At 41.6% G+C, this 27,000-nt stretch overlaps 1 protein-coding gene across 4 annotated transcripts in view; it reads right to left on the bottom strand.

The window, feature by feature from the left end:
- LRCH1 (leucine rich repeats and calponin homology domain containing 1) overlaps nucleotides 1–27,000 on the bottom strand; it is a 219,602-nt gene that overhangs the window by 72,065 nt on the left and 120,537 nt on the right. For all 4 annotated transcript variants that reach the window (XM_056109670.1, XM_056109672.1, XM_056109669.1 and 1 more), the window contains exons 3-4: nucleotides 14,701–14,827; nucleotides 1,253–1,358 (exon numbers count right to left, since the gene is read on the bottom strand). In XM_056109670.1, the coding sequence (XP_055965645.1) occupies nucleotides 1,253–1,358; nucleotides 14,701–14,827 (233 nt within the window). The remainder of the gene's footprint in view (nucleotides 1–1,252; nucleotides 1,359–14,700; nucleotides 14,828–27,000) is intronic.

Genomic DNA, 27,000 nt, shown 5'->3' with positions numbered 1-27,000 from the left:
CTTAACAGATCTCTTAATAAACCAAATGCAGATTATTTCCAAATCCATGTTTCTGTTTTGAGATCTACCTTTTAATTATTGCTTGTGTCCCTGATAAGACTAGTGTCCTGGGAATAAAAACGAAGGCAATCAGGGTGACCTGTGTAAACCAGAGTCTGTTTTGGAGAAAGCATTCCTTCTACGTTCAGCAGTTCACTGACTTAGTTCCGATTCCCGCCCAAACAAAAAAGTCCCCAAAAGAAAACTCAGAACCATTACCATATACAAAGAGACTTGAACAATGATTCAGGGCATCAAATTTTTGACTAAGATCATTTGACTTGCGCCCATAACAGTGTACAAGAGAGGCCAACACTGAATGCCCACAGCAGCGAGGGACATTCGGTTAAGTCAAGCTTGACTGAGGTATAGAGTTTGGGTGGAGGCCAGGGACTCAATGCAGGCAATCCCTGCTTCCAACCTTCAAGAAACAGTCTGAGCCTACCCATGACATCAGACCAAGAACTACTTCTGCGAGGCAGTGCCCTCATCTGAGAACTAGATTCAAGATTCTCGGGGTTCTGTGAATAAGGCTTTGTGAGTAAAGGTAGAACCCTAGAGAGCTCTGCAGTCAGATCTGCAGGATCAAGCATGCCAACTCCACTGCTGGCTGGGTGCTTTAGAAATTCACACACCTCCTCACCACAATAAATTTCTTTCTCCTCCTCTTAGATGATGTACCATCCAAATTCACAGGCCATTTAATACCCAGTACCTCAAAACATGGCTATATTTGAAGACAGGGTCTTCGGTAGAGTAATTAAGTTACTAAGGGCCTTAACTCAAGAGGACTGGGGGCCATTACAAGAAGAGGAGATAAGATGCAGAGGGGGAGGGGGGATGCAGAAGTCAAGGAGGAAGGCCTCCAAGAAACCAAACCAGTTGACACCTTGCCCCCAGACTACCAAACCACCTAAATTTCAAGAAAATGGATTTGTTGTTTAAGCCACTCAGGTCTCTCAGGCGTGGTGCCTTGTTAGATCGCCTGAGCAAACCAATACACACTTTCACATACACAGTCTTACATGGGGAATGGTTCTGTGTACAAGAGTGAAGCGGAAGTTCAGGCCCCCACACTTGCCCTGGGCACTTGCTAAGCCACTGAGCAAAGTTCCCGGCTCCCAGGAGTCACCTTCTTGACAAATGTCAACAAGCACAAAGATTTCTCTGATCATTCCACACCTCCTCCCACCAGGACCCTTCACTTTGTTACCTTGTGGCAAAACTTTCAGATAATTTCTTCTGACATTCAGTTCCCGTAGAGATTTCAATTGACCTATCTGCTGAGGCAAGGCTGTGATCTCATTGCAGCTGACATCCTGTATCAAAGGCAAAGAGAAAATATGATCAACACCCTTTCCCAAGAAATCAAGCCTTTCATGTGGCATCACCTCAAGGAACTTAAATTTTAGTGCAATTATACAATTTACGTTTATTCCAGTCTCCAGGTCCCCAGACAAGTAAAGCTGAGTACAGAAACAAAAAGGGAAGTTTAATGTTCCTTGCATCCTCTGGGGAAAGGGATAAAAGAAGAAAAAAGGATGTTAGTGGCATCTAGCAGCTACTTTTCTGGCCCTCTGACCTGCACTGTTCACACTCTTCAATTTTATTTAGTTCTCATAACATACTCATGTCTCATTATTCTGAGCCCAACAGGTCAGAAACATCAAGCTGTTAAAGAGTCAGAGTTACCTCTAGGAATGAACTGACAGGCACTGTTACGAGCTGAACTATGTTATGACACGAACTACACTCACACCTCTAAATACAAGACAATGCATCCCACGTGACCAGACACATTTGACAGTGCTGAATTATGAATGTTAATGCACTGTTTGGACACACTACTATTTTAAATGAATTCTCATCAGTGTTCTAAAAACTTTGGTTCTGAACATCTTTATATACTTTATACAAGCAAGACAGTAAACTCTGTGGATTGCAACACTTCTGCTTTTGAAGAACAAATACTCTGTGAACCTCTGACTAGAACCACCTCTTGATATAAGCAAAACACAGTCATAACATTTATATTCGTATATAACTTTATTATCTGCCCTAACCCCATTTCCTCTTGTTTCATTCTCCACCCAATAGCCCACTCCAGCTGTTCCCCTATTCTAGACCAGCATTATCTATCTCTCAGCCAGATGCTATGATGATCTTTCTGATTGGTTACATATACCACTATTCGCTTGGGATTCATCCTTCACCCCGAGTTGCCAGAATTTAAATTTCACATCATCCATCAGCTTATACATCTGCGAAAGTTTCTCAAGAATAGAAGGGTAAAGTCTCAAACTGTGAGGCAAGACCGTTTCCACAATTCAGGTCTATTTCTGCTTCACCATCTCTGAATGCCTTCCCTTGCCCCCTGTATTCAAGTCCCAGTATAGTTGCTTGCAAGTTGCACTGTGTCGGGTTTTTCACACTGCCAAGGTTTGCAGCGTTCTTTCCCTGCCCACTCGGCCATTTCTAATAATGCCCTCTTGTACCCCCACCCATCTTCCATTATTTGATTCAAGCTCACCTTCTGTCTGAAACTTTTCTCAAGACTTCCACCTCTCCCACTCTGACCTAGCACCCAAGAAGAACTAGCCACCTTTCCTTTAAGGTCCTATAGAGAGTCTGTGACCATATTCTTCTGCTCAAATGGTTGGCCTATCCTGAAAGCTTTGAGTCCTACCTGAAGGAGACCATGTCTTCTTTCACTTAATCTTCCTGGTGCTGACCATATTGCTGGGTATCAAGTAAGGGATCAAAGAATGTTGAATGAAATTTCTAGTCATATATGCTGAAGTTTCATGATGCTTATTTTGTTCTTGGTTAGGACCCCAGGATCTAGAATCATGTGCAACTTCAGGCTGTAAATGATTCCAGTAAGAGCAAGTCCTTAAATATTCTAAATAACTGTGAATGTGAATAAACAAATAACCTTTCCACTTCCCCTTTTTAGAAGGCAGCAAAGCTTTGTTTTGTAAAAATTTTTTGCGTTTGCTTAGAAGAGAAAAACTTATGAACTGTTGTTCTCGGACACTCCCAAGCTCCCCCAAGTTCCCCAATCTCCTTGAAAGAGTAAGGCAATACAGAACTAAGGGATCACTGCCTTCTAAACTCATCTAAAATGACTTCACTGACCTGAGAATCGCCTGAGGTCCTAAGGGTGCTAAATAAATGTCACTTGATGAAGAGGGATAACATCACTCCTGCTAAGGGAATCGAAGTTTCCGTTTACAAAGGCTAAGTATGTAAGTGTGATCAGTCAGGCAGGCTTGTCTGTGCTCAGCTGTGTAACATGAGGGGTGGGGGGTGGGGTGATGGCACATGACGGATTAAGACCAGTTTAAAGTCAACCATTCCCAACCTGGCTGCTGCTGCATCTTGCCTGGTCCAGAAAAGACACACACCCACCTTTTTAAATGAAAAACATCCTTACAATAAAAACAAACCCACAAGCACATCTGCAGACACATCAAAGTCTGAGGAAGCAATTATAAAATTAGGATGTCCAGAGATTTGTCCAGTCCGTTCCCCCTTCTCTGCGTCAGTAAGCTACCCTCTCTTTCCGAACAGATATCCATAGATGCAAAGTGAACAGTGGCATGCCATTTCTCAATTACTGTGGCATTTCGCCAGTCACGAATTAACAAGCAACTCTTTTCTGTGAAACCATTATCTTTTCTGATCATAACAAGGTTACAAATCAGCAAGAGGTACCATTGCTTCTATTTTAAAACAAGACTCCCACAATTATTACACATGTAAAGCCATAGAAATCTGTAAGATTCAACCATTGTATTAAGCTCATGATTTGGTACAGCAATACTGGTGATATCTGGAGGAAGGAAATTCTTGAGAATTATTTGTCATTGCTTAAGAGAATTCATGTAACTGACCTCTAAGTTTTCCTAAGTCTAGGAGTGACATTTTAAGAAAGACCCTTTTGAGATACACAAAAACTCTAAATCTGTAATGTATGAATTTAAGTCTCAGAAAATAATTTTGAAAAGTTACTCTCTAAAAATAAATTAGGAGAAAAGGGGAGCCAAAGAGTAAAAGGTGTGGCTCACTGGAAGAGCACTTGCCAAGGAGACACGGGTTCAATTCCTGGAACCATGACCCCCCCCCCAAAAAGAAAAGGGAAACAACAATTAAGAGATATATTTATAGGCAGTACACTTTTAGCTTGAACTCACAGAAGATGTAATTCAGCCATATCCCAGGTGCGCTGCATTCACCCTGGTTAGCTAGAAATAAGGGCACACTGTTTCCCTCAAAATAAGGTAAATTTTTCCAACATAGATTTCTGATATAATGGCTTTATCAAAAAAATCAACTCCTCCCAGCTAAATTTAAATGCTTATTTACCAGTAGGGAAATGGGGTTGCCCAATTTACTTTGTCTTCAAGTACTTCACATAATGATCAAAACAAGTTTTTCTTTCTGATTCAGAGGGCAGGACATCTGTAGACAATTAGAAGCACAAAGTCCAATTGTCCATTCAAATGTTGAATGATGTATTGTGAAGGTCAAATTATTTTAGTGGCCCTCTGCTCTGCTGTCAGATACTTCCCGTCCTGCCACAGTAAAGTGGCTTGTGGTGGGGCCGGGGGCCATGGCAGATCTAGCTCATAAGTGAAGACACTCATGAGTGAGAAAACTGTGCAAGCTGTATCCCCTCCTGGATACTGGAACTTGCCTAAAATTAAAATTAGAACCCTACGGGCAATTACGTCTTAATGACTTGGGGAATGAGGAGGTGGAAAGAGAGGATAATAGTCCAATAACTTCTGTACTAAAACATTTCAGTTCAGAAGATATAAAAGTCAAATTCCTAGAATGGCAAGGCTCTCCAAAATAGCGTTTGTCATCTGGGGGAGAGTGGGGAGTGTCACATGGCTCCTTGTGGGTCTCCAGGATATTCCCAGGGGATCAAGGTTGAAAATTTTAGAAACACTGGCCTAGAACATTATCTGCCCATAATTAACCTAAGATACTGTCTGGCTTTATTGTAGTGTTAAGTTAAAGAAAAAAATATTTTGGAATATAAAGTACACAAAACTAATGCCTAAACCTTCTGCAATTAGTTAGAATTGACCAAACTATGAATTCCAGATGCAGTGGTTTCTCAGAATAGTCAAATGAATCCCTTCTGAACTGTCTATTAGCCCTAAGCTATGTCTTACAGGATAATTATTCCAAGCTTCAGTAAAATCAAATCACCATATATTTACTATATGAGACCATAAGATGAAGCATACCCCAAAGAGTCATTATAAGAATGTCATAAATAGTTGCTAATTTTATTTTTATTATACAGAAATGAATCTAATAAATATATATATTGATATAAATGCTCAACATATTTATGAAATTAAATTTAATTTTATTATGAAAAAAATACTGTCACTGTCACTGTCCTCCCGTTGTTCATCGATTTGCTCGAGCGGGCCCAGTAACGTCTCCATTGGAGACTTTGTTGTTACTGTGTTTGGCATATCGAATACAACATGGGTAGCTTGCCAGGCTCTGCCATGCGGGCGAAAAAAATACTACGACCTAAAAACATATTTTTTCTCATTACTGGTTCAATCAACATGATTTTGGGTTAAAGAAGTAAAACCTTTACAATATGGATTCTCACTTCCTCACAACCCGTTCTAGGCAAAAAAATAAAAGAAGAAAAAGCCTACAAAAGAATAAAATGCATATTGGAAATTGCATATTGGAAACTGATAACATTTTTTGTTGACTAAGTACAGTTGCTAATTTACCTTCAGATAAAGGACAGAATTTAAAACATCAGAACAAAATTAGGGATCATTAGACTAGGAAAAGTTCATTTTTGGGAAAGCGTCATTATATAAACGATTAAAAGCATTTTGTTGTTTTGTTTTGTTTTGAGGCCATACCCCACACCGATAGTGCTCAGGATTTATCCCTGGCTCTGTGTTCAGGATCACTCCTGGAGATCCTTGAAGGGCTCTATGATGCCAGGAATCTAGCTAGAGTTGGCTATGTGCAACGCAATCACCTTAGCCTCTGTACTTAGCTCTCTACTCCCTCGAATTGTCTTCTTGAGGAGTGCCCTTCAGTGAAAACCAACATAAATACTATATCAAGATGATCTTGGATAGAAACTGCAGTGAGAGCAGGCAGACCAAGCCAGGCTGTGGAGTAGCACATGGCTTTCTCCTAAGCAACTTTGCTTCCACTCTGTTTTCTATATTTTCAAACACTGAATGTGGTTGCCTTATTGTATAACTTGTATTTTTTAAATACATTTAGCAGAACACTAGATGAAGGACAACCATGTGAACAAGCTGGATTCCGAAAAGGATTCAGTACCATTGACCATATCCACACAATAACCAAGCTCATTGAGGTATCTCGGGAGTTCAAGATGCCGCTCTGTCTAACGTTCATTGATTTAAAGAAGGCCTTTGATTCTGTTGAGACGGAAGCGGTCATGGAAGCCCTAGCCAATCAGGGCGTACAAACTCAATACATCAGGATCCTTCGTGAGCTCTATTGCGGATTCACTACCAAGATCTCACCATTCTACAAAGAAGTAATCATCCATATCAAGAGAGGGGTTCGGCAGGGTGATACCATTTCACCAAAACTCTTCAGTGCCACCCTCGAGAACATCATGCGACGACTAGAATGGGAAAACATGGGAATGAAGATAGATGGTCGGCAACTACACCACCTCCGCTTTGCTGATGACATCGTTCTAATAACACCAAACATCAGCCAAGCGGCACAAATGCTTGCGGACTTTGACTGTGAGTGTGGAAAGGTCGGACTACAGCTGAATCTTACGAAGACAATGTTTATGAGAAACAGCCTTGTTCCTGACGCTCCATTCGCTCTCAACGGAACCACCATCTCCGAATGCAACAGTTATATATACTTAGGTCGAGAAATCAACATGATGAATGACCTGGCACCTGAGTTACGCAGGAGGAAGAGAGCGGCTTGGAATGCCTTCAAGAGCATTGAAGAAATAACTATAAGGACAAAGAACCTCCAGCTACGAGCACATCTCTTTGATTCCACTATTCTTCCTGCATTAACATATGCCTCAGAGACCTGGACCCTACGAAAACAGGATGAGAACACTATTCGGGTCTCTCAAAGAGGAATCGAAAGAACTATGCTTGGAATATCACGATTCACTCAAATGAGAGATAGAATCCGGAGTTCTGATCTTCGTCAACGCTCAAGAATCAGGGACGCTGTCTCATTTGCCAAGGCATCAAAAATCAGATGGGCTGGACATGTAATGAGGTTTACAGACAACCACTGGACTAGAGCCATTACTGATTGGATTCCACGAGACATCAAAAGATCACGTGGACGGCCACCTATAAGATGGTCAGACTTCTTCGTCAAGACCCTAAATGATCGGTTTGAGGCTCTACATGTTCCTAAAACGAACAGATACCATTGGGCTACGCTAGCACGCAACCGGGATGAATGGAGACGTTACTGGCACCCGCTCGAATAAATCGATGAATAACGGGGATTAAGTGATTAAGTGATTAAGTGATTTAGCTTTTTATGTAAGTGAAGGAAATACAGACATTCTGACAGGAAAGGAAATGTAAGCTACCAACATTGACCTCAAATCATGTGATCCAACCCCCCCCATTTTTTTTTTTTTTGGAGAGGGATACTGTGCAGACTTGAGGAAAATGTCTAGGCCTTTCCGTGTTTATATATGGGGCGAGACAAAATAATTATAATTTCCTTCCAATATCAGGGAATTTACCAGTTCATGATTAATGTAGAGACTGTTTAATAGAAACTTAACTCAAAAACTAGAAATTGAGCTTCCATATGATCCAACAATACCACTTCTGGGAATATACCCTGGGGCTCCAAAAGCCCAAAACAGAAATGCCATCTATACTTCTATGTTCATTGCAGCACTACTCACAATGGCAAGAATCTGGAAACAACCTGAGTGCCTGAGAATAGACAATTGGATAAAGAAATTATAGTACATCTACACAACGAAATACTATACAGCCACCAGCAAAAATGAAGTCATACTTTTTGCTTATAAGTGAATGGACATGGAGAGTATCATGCTGAGTGAAATGAGTCAGAAAGAGAGGGACAGACACAGCATGATACACTCATTTGTGGGATATAAAAAAACATAGTATGAGACTAATACCCACGGACAGTAGAAACCAGGTCCAGGAGAATTGGCCCACAGTTAGAAGCTTGACGGAAGTCAGGGAGGGCAGTTAGGATAGAGAAGGGACCACTAGGACAGTGATAGAAATGACAACCCTGGACAAGAATTGAGAGCTGAAAGTAGGTAAAGAGATGTACATGATGACCTTTCCATACTTGTACTGCAAACCATAATGCTCAAAAGTTGAGAGAGAGAAAGAGAGAGAGACAGAGAGATAGAGAGAGAGAGAGACAGAGACAAAGACAGAGAACTCCCTGCCATAAAGGCAGACTTAGAGGGCAGGGAGTTGGTGGTGGAAAAACTGGGAACACTGGTGGTAGGAAATGTACACTGATGAAAGGACAGGTGTTGGAACATTATATGACTGAAACCCAATCATGAACAACTTTGTAGCTGTGTATCTCATGGTGGTTTAATAAAAAAGAAAAAGAAAGAAACTAACTGACATAGGAGTAATAGCAATTTTAATTTTGTAGCAAGTAAATACTTACAAGTCTTGGGTCAAAAATATTAGTTTTTTTATGAAAAAAATTATATTTTATTTAAACTTTGGCACAGTAAATTATAACCGCAAAATCCCTGAGGGATGCTAGTAAAAATGCTAGTCTGATTCACACCTTCCATACATCCACAAACACAAAACCCTTCCCACTGCTTTTCTTAAGAAAGGCCTAAATAGGAGCAAAAAAGGGGACCCTGCCAAAGCCATGGGATTCCAATTGTCCCACAGAAACCAGAGAAGTGAGGAAACACTTCCAGAAGAAGATGGATGCAGGAATGATCTGGCAGACACATGAACTTATGTCTGACCTCAGAGACTGGAATGCTATGCACAAAAATAATGAAGGCTATATTTTCCTCAGAAGTTGCTCAATACAACCAGTGTCGCTGATCTATTTTTTTTTAATCTTTTTTTTTTTTGAAATTCCGAAATTTTTTTTTTAAACACCATGAGGTACAGTTGTAGATTTACAATTTTTTGTGCTTGGGTTTAGATTATACATCCCTCCACCAGTGCCCATTTTCCACCACCATGGATAATATCCCTCCCACCCCCATCCCTCCCATCCCACCCTGCCTCTGTGGCAGGGCGATCCCTTGTATTCTCTCTCTCTGATCTATTTTTGAATCCAAAATCTCCATACTTTAAGATATTTGATGCAAAGGAAAACAAAAAATAGTGTTTGCAAATAGATCGGGAAATGTAACTTTTCAATCAACTATCATTTGAGTGAGCCTCCAGGGTTTGGAGTGTAAAAGCAGGTTTCCAAAACTGGTGATGCTGGGCTCTCTTGTGTAAAGAGTGAAGACACAATTTCAACACACTGCGTGAGTTGAGGGAGAAAGAGTTGTGAAAAATGCAAACAAGTGACTGACTTCACTGGACCCCAGTAAGTTCTCAAGTTCACGAAAACTTATTTCCGTTTATTCAAAGATCATTGAATAACTCAATGATCTTTTGCATATGCCCCATTACAAATGTGCTATACTCTAGCAGAATCATAACATAGAACTTGTGTTTGTTCATTATAACATATGGCATCTCTTCCAGTTAACATGCTTTATCCTTTAGGCATGATAATGAAAAAAATATGTGTGTCCAAAAATATAGTACACATGTTCCAAATACAGTAACATGACTTTAATGAGTAAAAATGAGGTAAAATCAACAAGAGAATTCTACTGACACCTCCACCCCCGTCTCTCATGGTTCCTCAGTGAAGAGACTTTCAGACAGACAATGTCCATTTGCACCACACCCTATTTTTGTAATCATCTCTGATTCACTTTCAGCTGCTCAGAGTCTGCCACAAATGGAAAAAACACTCCAGAGAACTCCAAAGAAAAATGCAAACTCCAGTGGGGAAGGATGGATGGAAGGAAGGGAGGGAGGGAAGGAGGGAAGGAGGGAGGAAGGGAGGGAGGGAGGGAGGGAGGGAGGGGGAGGGAAGGAGGGAGAGAGGGACAGAGGAAGGGAGGGAGGAATAAAGGAAGGAAGCTATAGCAATAGCACAACAGGTAGGGCATTTGCCTAGCAGGTGGCTGACCCGGGGTCAATCCCTAGCATCCCATCGGTTCCCTGAGCCCCACCAGGAGTAATTCCTTAGTGCAGAGCCAGGAGTAATACCTGAGCATTGCTGGGTATGACCCAAAAATATAGAAAAAAGTTTGCTCTTCAATCTGTGTTCTCCCCTGAACACATATCTCACTTGCTTGTCTCCATGTTTCTTTGCCTGCTTAATTCTACTCTGCAGAAGCCTGTGTTCTTTCTTGAACAAATTTCCCCTCTTTCTCTCCTCTTATGCCTTTCTAAGCAAGTTTTATTCAATAAAAACTACCTTGCTTCAAACACAAGCAAAACAGTAAGAAAAATATGCCTCAGGAGTTCTTCTACAGGCTTCTTCATGGAAGGAGGGACAAGAAATACTCCCATATTTACTCCTGCACAAATCCAGAAGGCTGTCAACCCTGAATGGGAATGGATTTAAGCTTAAGATTCTAGACCATTGTGACACATTTAAGATGCTAAAATTGTGTTTTCAATACCAAATTTTCTCAAAACTAGAAAGGATTTCTTGTGGCTAGCTGTGGTATTTTTGTTTTTTAAGCTTATGCTGACTTTTGTTTTGGGGACACACCCAACATTGCTGAGATATTACTCCTGACTCTGTGCTCAAGGATCACTCTCAGACCTTCCTGGGGGACCATACGTGATGCTGGGGATGGAACCTAGGCTGCTATATTTTTTCTCTGGCTTAAGTTGTCTCTGGAATGTGCTCTCTCTCTCACACTTGGAAGAAAAGAGAATTCACCATTCAGTTTAAGATACTGAGTCTAATATGAAACATCAAAATAATTTCTTCCAAAAATAGTGAACAATGCTTAAGAGCCTAGGAAGCAGAGAGATTCTTATCAGCACAGCAGTGGCCTTTAAGGTGCTCTGAAAATGGAACTCCCAAGTTTTAAACAACTTAGTTACTATGAAGCTACAAAACAGATGCCTCCCACACGGTTCTAGAATTACGTCAGGATCCCCAGGGAATTTTTTTCCAACTGATAGCTAAAAATTATTTGAGGAGGTCACCTATAGTAACGTTACTATTTTAAGCAAAAAAGATAGGAAAGATAACTGTGAATGGAAACTAATCTTTTTTTAGCATGTGACCTTAAGCAAGGCCAGTCACCCCTTATAAATAATGCAACAAGGTCAATTTTTACCGACTTCATAAATAAATGTTTTTGGTTGGTTTAGTTGTTCTTTAGAAGGGTCACATCCAGCAATATAGGGGGCTGGGTCCACATCCAGTGCTGTCAGGAACCATGAGATATTAGGGATAAAAAGCTCAGGTCTTCATGCATGCTTGCCCTGAGTTCTATCACTTGAGCTTTCTCTTGGGCTACTCAAAAATAAATGTTCATAAAGGCCATGTTTGCCCATACCCAGGGTAAAGCAGAAAGAACACAGGCTTCTTCAAACCCAGTCGGAACAGACAAAACTGCTGAACATGAAAAATGGGCTCAGTTCCATCTGTGATGCGACATCAGTGTGAACTGCACACTAAATTTCAAAGAATTCTCGTAGATAAAAGAAGATAACCCCTTTCAACTCGATATCATATCACTTGTATCACCTGTCATCCCGTTGTTCATCAATTTGCTCGAACAGGCGCAGTAACACCTCCATTCGTCCCAGCCCTGAGATTTTAGTAGCCTCTCCTTATTCGTCCTTCCCAACGCTGCAATACTGGGGGCTCTTTCAGGGTGAGGGAAATGAGGCCTGTTATTGTTACTGTTTATCATATAGACGTCTGATATACAAGATAGCTAAAATATACCCTTTAGCTATCTTGGATTCAATAAAATACTATTAAAATTTATTTTAACTCCTGCCTACTTATTTTTGTTTGGGGGTGACAGCCAGTGGTTGCTCTGGGGCTACTCCTGTCATGGGACTCGGGATCGACCATGTGGTGCTGAAGAGTAAAATCTGGCCTCCCAAGTACAAACACCTGTGCTCCAGCCCTTTGAACTATCACCCAGGCCCTCACATGTTTCTTTGTTAATGTTGCTTAAAACTGTGACAATTAACATTTTAAGTTGCATTCGCTGCTTGCATTCACTTTTTCTAGGCTAGTGTGGTTGAGTTTCAACTCAGGTGACAGGTGCTATCCCAGGCAGATCTTCCACAGGCTGCTCAGCTCTGCCATGGGTTTCATCTGTAAGAAGCAAGTTAGGACTTGATGGCTTTTAACGTCCCTATGGCGGTAACACTCTAGACTCCAGTGCCACACGGTTACTGTACTGGAGAAAAGACACAGAGACGGGCCCACTGAAGGCAGGGCTGAAACCAAGAGGCAGAGCTGGACTCCAAACTGGCCAGCTACCAGGCTGTCCCTTACAACACCCCACAGCCCATTTGGAGGCTGGAGACGGTGCCGCTGCTCTACTGTTGCCACACGCCAACCCAGCGGCTGGCCCCGGGTGCTTGAGGAAAGCCTAACACCCCGTGGAGCTGGTTCCAGAGCTCAGCATATGTGCCACCTATTCACAGGAAAGCTGGTCTGCAGACCCAGCAGCACGCTGACTGTGGCTCTCCGCCGGCCTCTGCCAGGGTTCATGGGGACAGAAACACTTTCCGGCTGCCAAAAGGTTCCAGGAGACTGACCTCAGAAGTGTGCCGCCCAGCCCAGAGTCCAAGAAGCAGGAAAAAAAGATTAACTTGTTATTCATTTGGAGCTTGCAATACTTGACCCAAAAATTAGGTAATTTGGATTTTGAGGCTTAATACTCTTAAAAGGAGCAATTTTTGTTTTGTTTTGTTTTGAAAGACTCTGGATGTACATTAGGGCCTTCTCAGAGTCTCTTTCCTTAGACCTTCCCAACGCCAAAGCTGAATCAACCATTCTCTACCCTGTGCACAAACTCTGTAATGGTGATGTTGGTGGCAGGAATGGGGTGTCTGCCCAAATCAGCATCCTCCTCCTGCCAGCATCACCCTCCTTGGGCAGCATCTGGACATAGTGATCGTGTGCACTGGGTGTCAGTACAGAGTCGGGAGAGGCCAGGGGACCCCGAGCTAGTACCAGACTGAGGAACCAAGACTGAGCCATGCCCAGTAGGTTTCTGCTTCCTCTTCCACAGGGCAAGTTTCATTTGGGATCTGGGGGCTACGGGCTTTTGTTAGCCTTTTCCACTCAAAACCCTTTTCTTCCTGAAAAACAATATGGGTGAGCAGAAACAAACACCTCAGACTCATCAAGTAGTTGATTTGAATGTGTTTTTGGTGGCTGTGCGTTCAGAAATGTTTTACTACGGGCAGTTTTACTTCACAGCATCCCCCAACCCTTCACTCATGAAACCCACATGAAGTCTTGACCCACCATTTAAGAGGCTTGGGGGCTAAGGGACCCTTAGAAGCATAGAAAGGAGAGGAAAAAGACCAGTGCCATGGTTCTGGACATCTGTGTACTAAAGTAAAAGCAGATCTTTGTGTAATCTAAGTGGTTCACTGTCTGGCCACTTTCTGCTGCAGACCTGAGTGTGAGGTCTCGGTCCTCTATGGGGGAGTCACAGGCTACCCCCACCAGGTTTCAGGGAGACTCCAGGGGAATGAAATGGAGTTGGTAGCCAAGAGCACTATTTTGGACATTAGTATTCTAGATGGGAATCCACAGGAACGAAGCCACTTTTCAGGGTTATAACTGCATCAAGCTCTGTGCGTGGAAAGATCATCCTGGAATGATATTTACTTGGAGGACAGATTATGATTCTTTTGTTTTAGCCTGACCACACATTTAAATCTCTTGATTCACCCATTTTTTTCTCAGTTCAAGTCTAGGGAATGATTCACCCTTTCCTGTGCTGGAAACAAGGTAAGTCAGTCGTGAAAGAGCTGAAATAGAACAGTGCATCTCTAGGGTACACACTGCCTCAGCTATACAATGGCAACCCATTTCAGCTATCTGAACATCTCCTTCATCCCTGAGAACAGACTCATGCTTCAAAGTTACATAGATTTGAGGCAATGGTTACTAAGATCCCGACAGAACCAGAACACTTCTCACATATATGCAGAAATGTAAAGGGAGGACTATTATCTGATGTGGCTACAGTCTGCCAGTTTATCCATAATTTATCACAAGCTTATGTGGGATTAGGGACGGGGGGAGTGATCTAGCTACAGAGTGATAGGTGGTCATGATTAGGGGTTGTACAACACGAGGAAGTGTAGAGGACAGGAAACAGGCCATTTCAGGAAGCCTGTCTGTCACAGTACGGCCGGGACCATTCCACTCTTCATCTTCCTTACCCACAGTCCTCCCCCAATCCAGGCTCATCCTCGTCTGACCCCCTACAGCAAAACAGCAAAATATCTCTCTGACTATCCTCCTAGACAATAACCCAGCGATAAAGAACAAGAAAGAGTATCTTAAAAATCAGTGACGTACCAACTCCATTAACTGTTTGAGCTGCCCGATCTCTTCTGGCAGAGATCCAAGTTTGTTGTTACTTGCAATTAAGACTTTGAGAGGCAGACCACACAGGCAGGCGGGCAGGGCAGACAGCTGATTTCGACTGCAAAGACAATACAACAACAACAGACGTAAACATACAGGTCACATGATACTGTTTGTGACTATGCAATTAACAGGAGAGAGAGGGGTGCACTGGGAAGACAATTCACAAATAAGACAGTCCCGTGGAATTTCTGCATGTGAAATAACTCAAATCATAAGCAGACAAGAAAATAAAACTTTTAAAATTGTTCATTAGAAGAAAAGAGGAGAGAGTCCTGGGGAAATTAACTTTTCTCAGCACCAGAAGGCCCATCAAGGTCCCTGCAGAAGCCAAGCCCTTGGCCAACTAGGGGGCAGCTGGGCATCATGCCCTGCACCACCCATAGCAACGGGAAGCCGCTGCCAACTGTTCCCTTCTTGACAATGTGTGCAGGAAACTCATCAACGACCAAAGCAGCCAGCGCTGAGGAGGCCGCGTCTCATTCATTTTCGAGCTGATTGCAAGATCGCTTTGCTGCGACTCTCAGAGCCGCCGGGCCCATTTCCAGTGACTTGACTCAGCTTCCTCTGGTTAAAACAAGAGCTGCCATTATTAAAGCCTGTTTGGGTATCTGCGAGAGAGCTCATTACGTGGAAAAAAATAAAGCTGGCCTTTCTGGCAAAAGTGAAGCTGGAGCCCTGAAAAGGCGTGCGGGGGTGGGGGTGGCGGTCACTGTCATGGAGCAGCCAGAAAAGACCTGCTCCAGTCCGGCCCCTCAGTTCTGCATGAAGAGGTGCAATCCCCTAAAATATCTCCTAAGTTCCTCTCCAGAACTCTTCGTTTTCTGGGAGACAGGGGAAGTCTTCACTCTGTGAGTCAATCGATGCCTCCCACCAAATGTCTCCCAACAGACAACCCCTTTGTGCTGCCGAGTGAGGGGGCATGTGGTTTTCAGTTCCTTGACTTTCTTTCCCCTCACACGGTTGCCAAAGTCCAACACCTGGTGATGAAAGGCCCAAGTATCTGTGTACAAATTACTACAACTCTTTACAACTCACCTGTGCGTGTGCAGATAAACACAATGAGGTAGAGGTGATGGGCATGTGTGTGTGTGTGTACATGTGTTTGCGTGTGTGTGTGTGTGTGTGTGTGTGTGTATTTATGGACGCCTACTTATCTCTGTGTGATTTGTGATGGGGTGGTGGAGTTGTGGTGAGGGGGACAGGACAGGGACAGGAAACTCATCAAATGTTAGCAGGGGTCATTTGGGGGAGGTACAATGGGTGGTTTAATTTTTTTCTTCGTACTCTTCTGTGTTTTTCAAAATTCTTGTCAAATGCTTTTATTAGACAAGGAATGTTTTTATAAAAAGATACACTTCACCTGAGTATTGGGTATATGAATGTTTCAATCAGCTCACCGAGACATATGCTTACAATTTATGCATGCAGAAAAGTAGCTTGATGTATTTGAAGTTTGATAGAAAGTTTTATTACTCCATCCCTATGTATGAAGAAGAGATAAGAAATTCTAGTTGATAGACTCAAAAATGTGGGTGTCATGAAGTGGGAATAACTCTCTAATGGAGATTCTCCGCTACTGAGACCCTAACCCTTCTCCTCGGATAGGTACCTGAATCCCAGGTGACTACGTTTCAGTGAGAAAAGATATAGTCACATCTTCTCTTCATTGTGCCGATCCACAAAGAAAGCTATGTCCAGACAGGTGCTTTCTCTAGCAGGGGTTAGCGGAGAGAGGGGTAAGATCATGAGTCCTACTGTACACAGGGGATGGTGGAAAGGGGGGTATTTTTAGCATTTTTAGCAGTGGAACAATCAGTTGACTCTAGGCTTCCGCTGTTAGGACAGGCAAGAATCTGGTGATGGGCTTGCCCTGGCACTGTCTCCTGATCTCTGGGGATGAGGAGAGAGCAAACTAGGGTGACCTGCTTCCTTGCTCTCCTCTTATATCTCTCCTGCAGCCCTCTCTCAACCACAGAAAGCTAGTGAGGTTATTCTGACTAGATGGGGATGGGACCTCTCTTGGGGTCCTATTGGAAAAGTTTTCTCCGTGAACTGCCAATTTCATTAGACACTACCTCTGATGGAAAAACCACATTTATTATAAGACAGCAAAAAAATAATCTGGAATGCAGTTTGTGCTTAGAAAATATTTATCAATAAATATTCTATAAATTAAAATATTAATGATATTTCAATGATTTTTAACAATCTTGTGACATCTAATTTCCATATACAAAAACCAAAATGGGTATACACGTATATTTTTAGAAATTTTTTGTTTTCACAAAATGAATAATTACAGTCAGAGATCGATCCTGTTTCTTTGCTTGAAGATTCAGGTTTAAAATATTCCAACTCTCACCACATTAATATGATTATCTAATAAGACGAGCAGATATTGAATTGGGAGAACATTCATCATACCATTTAAGTAATGCCAAAAAAGCTCTTCTCATTCAGATGCTTAAGGATTTAAGATTGCAAGGGATTACTCACTGGAATTCCTCCAGGATGAGCACTAACTTAAAATAAAATAGAATTTAAGCTTGTGAAAACATTTATGTTTTCTCTGATGGGGAGAAATGCTTCATGATGTGAGTGCTGCTGCTGGAAATGATATTTATGCCCAACATATTCCACTGTATTTGATCACCTGTAGACAAGCCTGAGAAGACAAGACTGTAGTCACAATACAGCAGCTAATAACCTGGGGCAAATTTCTTCCACTCCTCCATCTGTTCACTCAGTTTCTACTTCATGTATTTTATCACAGGATATCCCTGCACTACTTAGAATTTCCCCGGAAAAAAAAAAAGAGGAAATACTCATGCACACAAAAATCCATTAGCTCTCCAGCAAATATTTATAAAGCAGAGGAAAAATCATCTTCTCTTTCATTCAGTACCCACTCAAGACCACACCAGCAACCTTAGCTTTTTGAAACCACTCGCCTGGCAGCAATTTTTCTCAAGCAAATAATGCCTCGGGCCACAATCCACTCTCTTTTCCTCTACTTGTCTCCTGCAGACCCCGTGACACTTTATAGAATGCACATTTAAAAACAAAACCATACAGCAGTATAGTATGAGGCAATGCCCAACATTTATTATCAAAGCTAGCACGTGAGTCACATCTGAAAGCAAAATTCATTGGAAGTTTCACTCACTTATTATTAAATACAGTGGGAGAAAGAAAGAAAATTTAGAATCTGACACCTGGCTGTCTTGCCATCACTGGAGTAGGTCTACATTGGTCTGTGTTCTGTCCTTTTGGGTTCCTACAACACAGGAAGCAGGAGCAGGAAGGAAGTCCCCTGCTCACTGCTAACGACCAGTCTTCCCTCTTTCTTGGCTAAAAACCTCCCTCTTAGACCTGTCTGTTTCCTTGTGTTGAGATGGAACAAGGCAGCTGAACACAATCTGAACTTGTTTGATAACCTAAATTTTAACAATGAGTTTGTAAGCATCTCAGTCATAAGCAGCACCAAATAGAATTCTTAAATTAAGGATTTCAAGTAACTTCTGTGTGCTTTTCTTTTTAAAGAGCCTTCTACTGAGGCTGGAGCAATAGTACATCTGGTAGGCCTTGAACATGGGTGACCTGAGTTCAGTCCCCTGGTACCCCATATGATCCCCTGAAGTCCTCCAGGAGGGATCCCTTAGTATAGAGCCAGGAGTAAACTCTGAGCATACTTGGATGTGGCTCCAAACAAAACAGAAATAAAACAGAGGGGCTTAGTATTATGTATTTTTATTATGGCACATAAGCATTAGTCTTTAACATAATTATTTATTAGAAAGTTATTTTCCCTGAAGTATGTGATTATAAAGACAAGTTATACTCTTGTACATGATTCTTAGAAAATCACATGTATTTTTTATTCTACTTTTAAAAATGCATATATTTACTTAATAGAACACTGAACCACTTTAGTTGTATTTATTAATATATTTCTGTAAGCAGAGAAAAATTTATACTAAGACTTCTGTATATTCAGTCAGCTACTCAATTGGCAAAATGGTCACCAACTATGGAACTAGAAGACATAAGCTGAAATCTTATCCTTGACTCAAATCATCTACATGCCTTCATAAACATCACTTAATATTTTTTAGATCTGTCACCACAAAACAGATAAGTGTACCCATGTAACGTGACATGTAAGGTTTGGGATACAGAAGTACTGAGCTTCGGGGCTGGACCGATAGCATAGTGGGTAGGGCGTTTGCCTTGCACGCAGCCAACATGACCGACACAGGTTCGATTCCCAGCACCCCATATGGTCCCCCGAGCACCGCCAGGAGCAATTCCTGAGTGCATGAGCTAGGAGTAACCCCTGAGCATCGCCGGGTGTGACCCAAAAACCAAAAAAAAAAAAAAAAGAAGTACTGAGCTTCAAGCTAAATCCCTACTCAAACAATATCTAGCCACTACTATGGCAAAGCTCTGGGAAGGCGACCATGTATGTGTGTGATTACCCAAGATTTCTTTATTTCCTACTTTCTAAAACGTCAGCCACCCTTAAAACTATGGTCACATGTCTCATCTCTTGGAAATAAATCAAGTCAAGAATAAAGATGATAGACCCCAGGCATGCTGGGAAGAAGCAGGCTCATTTATTAAACTTAAGACCAAAAGAAGCCAAGCAACTACTTCTGACCAGATATAGGACAGAGCTAGGGCAGACAATCCCACCTGTCTCTCTTAGATTCTCTGTTTCTAAGATAGTACCTTTCTCTGGAAAACCATGAGTGTCCAGAAACCATCATCTCCATTTACTACCTGGTTTCCAAAGAGAAACAAAACGAAAAAGTTACTGATCATCACAATGCTTTTAAGAAAGAGTCACTGTGTACATCAAAAAGGCCTTAGAGAAAGCAAGTCCATAGTCCAAACGTCCCAGGCTCGTCCAACAATATGCTTCAGCCAGGAGGGGGAATGAGCAAGTGTGAGCTCATCTGTGTTACTGTCTGCTTGCCAGCATTGCCTGTGTTTTGCATGTGAGGCACCACAGATGGCATTTCTTTTACTTTTACCAGGGACATTCCTGAATTCCCATGATAACTCACGTAATTTTGTTTTTCATGTGCTTTCAGCATACCATATCTGCCTTTCCTTAAAGGTAGTGTTACTTTGGTCTGCTTTGAAAATACATTTAATTCCTAATTGTCTTCCTACATGTACAACAGTGAACAATATGCATAGAAAACCATTTCCTCTTCCCTGAACACTCCCCCTTCCCCACCACTTCATTCCCACCATCATGATTTGTCTGAGATAAACATCACCAATTCAAAGAACCTTGCTTTACACTGGTTGGTGATATTTTGGCTGATCTTAAAATTTTAATATAAAAATTACAAATATTATTTTAATGATATTAATACATGAAAAGTTTGAATTTAATCGCAATTGGTAGAATATATATCCATAAAATCTGGGAGCTCACATTTAAATTTCACTGGGTTTTTTTTGGTGTTGTTTTTAAAATAAATTTTGGATTATTTTAACAAAACAAAAGCAACAACTGTTGATACAATTCTAGAGTTGGAACTGATTAGATAACAAGCTCCAATATGAAAATCACTAAGTATAAAAAAATCAAATTTTAATGTGAAAATTGTGTATTGGATCATGAGATCCTTAAGTCCTTGCCAAAGAATTTATTAAGCTGTGAGCAGAGTGAAAGTAAAGTGATTAGGGCACTTGTTTTGCATACGGTCAACCTGGGTTCGATCCCCAGCATCTCAGCTCCAAGTCCACCTCCTTGCCCACTTTTTCAGCAGCTGTGGGAAGTGGACTCGCATTCAAGCTCCCGAAAGCACAGTGGGTAGGGAAGGCTGCCCACCCAGACTCTGAGAAGACACTAGAGATCTCAGCCAGGGCACCTGGGTACCTGAGATTATTCGCAGTTCAGCATCTCTGCACAGAATATTTGTGAAATGATGGGGTTGAGCTCTTGGCCTGGCTGTAGCAGTGGGCTGTGGGGGAGGTTTCCAGTAAATTTCACTTTGAAAGCAGTTATGCATCTTGAATATCACAATCATTTGAAAACTGAAAATGTTTCATTTAGAACCAGAATCACAGAATCAACAGTTCAAAGAAATATTGAACTAGCTATGGAATAGTCCACTAATTCATTTCCTACCCTATATACAAAAAATACAATGCCTTTTTAAAAATTTGGGTTTTGAGCCACACACAATTGTGCTGAGTGTTTACTCCTGGCTCTGTGCGTAGGGACCACTCCTGATGGTACTCAGGGACCCACCTGCAATGCTGGGGATCAAACCTGGTCAGACTCATTCAGGTCAAGATAGTCCACTGAACTATCTCCCTGGCTTTCATAAAGGCCAGAGAAGTGGCCGGTCTTGGTGTCACAAATTTATCTGTAGGTAATTAAGTATACATAAGTAGAGGAAAGCATGGAGCTTGAACTTCATTTATTTATTGGTTTACTTTGGTTTTGGGTCCACTACTGGTAGCGCTCAGGGCTTACACCTGAGGTTAGGAATTACTCTAAGAGGGGCTCAGGGAACCTTATGGGGTGCCAGGGATCGAACCAGACGTGGCTCCATGGGCTAGGCAAGTACCCTGTCCATGTTAAAAGAGAAAAGTGAAAGAAGAGCAAATGCAGAAAGTGAGACTCTAAAGCATCTTTACATCGACACCCCACCCCACATCAGGCATTTCACTGTGCGTTTTTGCTGTGCATCCCTGCACCACATCTGGCTGTTGTGATTGAACTTTTTTCCCAGAAGAATAGTCTCCTCTGAGGATAAACATAACTTTGCTTAACTTTCTGCAGTTTTACACCCCTATGCATCAGCAACCACCCACCCATGTTTGAAAGCAAATTTTGAAGGCTGGTTATTGAGAACTCACCCCCATCAGTTATATCCTCCCTTCGTTTTAGATTTCCTTCTTCATACTCTTCAAGCCTAAAGGTTCAAGGCTTTTAAATTTCTTTGATAATATGGATTATATTCCTCCACAGAAAAACGGAACTAAATGTTCAAAATCAAGGATGTGTTAGATGTTCAAAGAGAATTCAACATGCCTGCCACAGAGACAGAGGGTGGGATAGGGTGGGCGTGGCGGGAGGGATACTGGGAACACTGGTGGTGGGGAATGGGCACTGGTAGAGGAATGGGTACTCGATATTGTATGAATGAAATGTAACCATGAAAGTTTGTAAGTCTGTAACTGTACTTCACGGTGATTCAATTAAAGAAAAGAGCATTCAATATTCAATATGAGCAATAATTTCATTTGCCAAACACCTTCAAAGGCAGGAAGTGTAAATGTAAGGTTTTACCTCTGAAAACTATTGTGCCAGAATCCTATGTCCTGGAAAGTACTGCTAGGCAAAAACATTGTTGATGGTACACAGAAAACCCATCACAATTAACTAAATGGCTCAGCAGGAGGATACTCTGGCACTGAAAAGAGCTCTCCCAGATTAGCAGTCAAGTTCCAGCTGGAAAGGATGTCCTGTTACCAAGAATCCGTATCTACCTTACCCACCTTCTCCTCGTAAGCTATACCATCACTGTCACTATCACTGTCCTCCTGTTGTTCATCTATTTGCTCGAGCAGGCCCAGTAATGTCTCCATTGTGACACTTGTTATTGTGTTTGGCATATCAAATAGGTCACGGGTAGCTTGCCAGGCTTTGCCGTGCGGGTGAGATACTCTTGGTAGCTTACTGGGCTCTCCGAGAGGGGCGGAGGAATTGAACCTGGGTCGGCCAGGTCGGCCACGTACAAGGCAAACGTCCTACCCGCTGTGCTATGCTCCAGCCCAGCTATACCATCAAAGACAGAAAAATATATTTATTACTTTTGCACCACATCGGGCTGTGCTCAGGGATTAGTTCTGGCTCTGCATGCAGGGATCACTCCTAGCAAAGCTTGGAGGATCATGTATGGTGCCGAACATGGAAACTCGGTCAACTCTGTAAAAGGCAAGCACCTTACACATTCTCCAATTTGGGGATGTGGCCACCTCTTGACCTAAGATGTGCCATTCCTTTCTTTTGGTTGATGGTGCATTTTCCACCTTGGGGCTGCTGGCCTCTCAACCTGAGCTGTGTATTCCTGCCTCCCCGCCCCCCCACCATAAGACAGTATTCTCTTTTAACATAGATCTCTCTTTCCACACCCCTTCTCTCTCCACTATTATTCCTCAGAATAAAACTATTTTACTTTAAAACAAAAACAGAAACTACATAAAAATTACACCACTGAAAAGGATGAATAAAAACTGTACTAAAATGAAATATGCATGAATACTGTTTACCACCTGAATATATGCACTCCTCTTATTTCTATGCAGTATGGAATGTGGTATATTGATTGATGTTCATAAAGTCAATGCGTATCCTCTTTTTCTCAACTCAGAAAAAAGCCTTGTAAGAATTTCCATCACATATCTTTTTCTGTTTGTTTGTTTGTTTGTTTGTTTTGGAGTCACACCTGGCAATGCTCAGGAGTTACTCCTGGCTTTGTGCTAAGGAAGGCTCAGGGCTTCATATGGGGTCACGAGGACTGAGCCTGGTTTGGCCACATGCAAGGCAAATGCCCTTCTCACTGTACAATACTCCACCCCCCATCACATATCTTGCATGAATACTTCTACCAATCAGTCGCATATCTTCTTTACTAATAATCATAAAATCCACATATTGTGCTCAAATACATGATCTTTCACCACAATTTCTTACATGACACAAAATTGGGTTCCATGTTTTAACAAAATTTTTGGCAGTTATTACGTATAAGATATTCTGCTGTGCAGACAACTATGATTTTATTGATATCCACAGCAATGTATCAGATTTCTTCAAAACCCTATTTTTCAGACAAAAATTGGCCTTATTCAGAAAATTTAAGTTAGTTGCCCCAAGTTGCCTAGCTAGGGAATTGCTCCTGTGCTAAGGGTTGAAACCAGGTATACTGGGCTTCATATTAAATTCTGTGGTCCAACACCCAATAAGAGAGAGAGAGAGAGAGAGAGAGAGAGAGAGAGAGAGAGAGAGAGAGAGAACAAAAAGGAATGCCCTGCTACAGAGGCAGGGTGGGATGGGGGGATGGGGGGGTGGGATCCGTGGTGGTGGGAAATGGGCACTGGTGGAGGGGTGGGTATTAGGTCATTGTATAATTGAAACCCAAGCACAAAAATTTGTAAGTCTACAACTGTACCTCATGGTGTCTCACTAATAAAAATTAAATAAATAAAAAAATAAAGTCTGTGGTCATAGCTCAACATAAACATTGCATCATCTATTTTGGAATGAAAGTAAAGCTGAACTAGAGAAAACGCAGAAACACCAAAGTCTAAATCAGAGGCAATGAGATGATTAAACTAGTAGTTCAATGATTCTATTTAAAGGGATGAATAAAGCGTCAAAGATTATTTCTGAGATTCCATGCTAGGGTACTTGGAGAAAAAGAGAAGCACGGCCGGCAACAAGGATCCAAGGCATGCTGACATGCGATAGAAGATACAGGCTTTATTTTCAGCCCAGGTTGCAGTCTGAGAAAAAAAATATAAGTGTCTAAGAACTGACTTTTCAACAATTGGAAAAATGAGGACTAGTCTTTTCAAACAAGCCCAAGGGATGCAGACCCTATTCGAACACAAGAGGTATACAGTCTGTTAGGGCAGATTTAAGGATTCAAGACTGAGCTTTAGGGGATATCAGTGTTAGTACACTGGAAGAGAAGAACATAACAAGAGACAAAAGCAAATACAGACATGTGATTAAGCCAAAGAAGAAAGGTGCCCTGTTACCAACTGCTGAAAAAAGTCTTTCTACATTGCATATCAACTCTGTTCAAGAACCTGTTTTAAACCCTGAAATAATGAGAACTAAATATTAAGCCTGAAAGTTAAAGCCAAGCAAGCCAGTATTGCAATTTCTGTTTAAAGTCTCATTCTAGTATGGGCCACTTATTTTATTTTTGTATACCACACCTGGCTGTGTTCAAGTCTTATGCTTAGCTCTGTGCTCAGGGATCACTCCTGGCAGAACTCTAGGGACCATATATATTGCCAGTGATCAAACCCGGGCCAACTACATGCAAGGCAAATGCCCTACCCACTGTACTATGACTCCAGCCTCATTAATTGTGTATTTTTGAAGTGTTATTATAGGATAGAGATACTTCCTACTGAGCGTCTCAATTTTAAGATGAAAAAAATGACTCTCAAGATATAAAATGAGACTTACTTTAGGAATCATCAATAAAGTGGAAGGAGAGGACTCTAGACATGTCCTGTTAATAATCTTCAAACGTGTTTATGGGGGCTGAGATAATACAGCAGGTAAAGTGCTTGCCTTGCATGTGGATGGCCTGGCTTTGAATCCTGGAACCCCATATGATTCCCCAGACTCTACCAGGACTGGTCCCTGAGCACAAGAGTAAGTCTTGATCACAGCCCAATGTGGCTCCAAAAAACATAAATAAATAAAATAAAAATAAACATGTGTTTGCAAACTTTGGACAGTGCTGTTATTTATGTGTGAGAAGGTTCCCTTGGAAGAAACTCCCCCTGTGTTCTCCTGTAACTGAGCTCATGGGATTCTCTTACTGCGACTAATATGAGGACACCTCCTTAGAAGAAGGACTGAGTTCCTCAAGTTTTCCTAAAAACTTGATCACACAAAACATATTATTGGTCACACAAAAGTAAATTGCTGCCCTCAAAGCACACTACTGGCACATATGCTGCCCAAGCACACTTGCTGCAGCACACATGTGGTACCCAAGCAATGTGTCACCCGCATCTCCCCTGGTGAGATGTGTTCTTTCACACCTTAATACTTTAATGCCATACGTATACTATGGTTCTCTCTCCATTCTGGAGAAACCTGTGTTCTCCCTCTCTCTCTCTCTCTCTCTCTCTCTCTCTCTCTCTCTCTCTCTCTGTCTCTGTCTCTGTCTGTCTCTCTCTCTCTCTCTCTCTCTCTCTCTCTCTCTCTCTCTCTCTCTCTCTCTCTCTCTCCTCCATCTCTATTTCTTAAAAGTTCCAAGCGAAAACTGTTATACTACCTCCTTTCCTTGTCCTGCCCCCACCTCACCCCCGACTCCCACACCAGCCTACACTCAGTTTCCATCAGTTCTTGGGACATGGAACTTAAAAAAAAAAGCTTCACTGTCCACATTACATAACATTGGTCATTTCTTACCTTTAACCCAAGATCCTATTCAAATAACTATTCCCCTGTGGTGATAAAAAGAAAAATATTGGGTGCATCAGGTAAATAATTTTTAAAAGGGTAGAAGACGTTGCTAGGTAGCACATGTTTCAAGGGCATCTCTGCTTCTCATTATGTCTTAAGTGTACTTTATACGCTAGAGTTTTCTTCGCCCATTCATCTACTGAGCACCAAGAGTAAGTCTTGATCACAGACTTACATCACAGTCTTGATCTGGGCTACTCCCAGATCTTGTCCATTGTAAACAAGTGAACGTAGATGTGCATATAAATTTTCAAATTCATGGTTTTTGTGCTCTTGGGGTTGATCCCTAGGTTGTGAAATTTCTGGGTCAGATGATAGATCCATACGACAGTGTTTGCAAACTGATGTTCTGAAATGCATTATTCTAGGAGATGCTAATAGGCATCACATACAAATATACACAAGGGAAATGTGTTCCTTAGAGAGTTACAATACAGATTAGTACGATACAGACTTTTAAAAGAAGTATACTTATCGATACACAACAGTACAATTTCCATACAACATAGTTTTGGGAAATTCTGTCCACAATGGTACCACTGAGGTTAGAAATAGCTTTTTTTCCCCCTCCAGTGGAGTCTGGCATAAGTTTTTTCCAGGTTTATTATTCTCTACCTATGAACAGATGAATTAATCACTGAGTAGAATGAATCAATTTTCTCTAATTATTTTCACATTCCTTTCTGCTATGCCTTGCCAGTTGCCAAAGGGCATATCAGAAAAACACAGGGTATTTCATGAAGTCAGATACGTAAGTTGAAATGAACAGAGAACAGTTTCACATGAGCCAAATCGAAAATTGACCCAAATATCTTGATTACTTGGATCTCTTCATTCAAAGATTATCTCATTCCATCTGTCATGACAGCCCATCTGGTCCAGATAGTGTCAAATTGTTCCAAGAAATTACAGCAAAAGTGGAAAAAAGAGAAGCCTTAGTTAGACTATAAACTGCTTTCCTCACAATAACACCTTCTGTC

The sequence above is a fragment of the Sorex fumeus genome, unplaced genomic scaffold (genome assembly GCF_029834395.1).
Source record: "Sorex fumeus unplaced genomic scaffold, SorFum_2.1 ptg000008l, whole genome shotgun sequence".
NCBI classification, from domain to species: domain Eukaryota; kingdom Metazoa; phylum Chordata; class Mammalia; order Eulipotyphla; family Soricidae; genus Sorex; species Sorex fumeus.
This window is presented reverse-complemented; position numbering and strand designations above follow the sequence as displayed.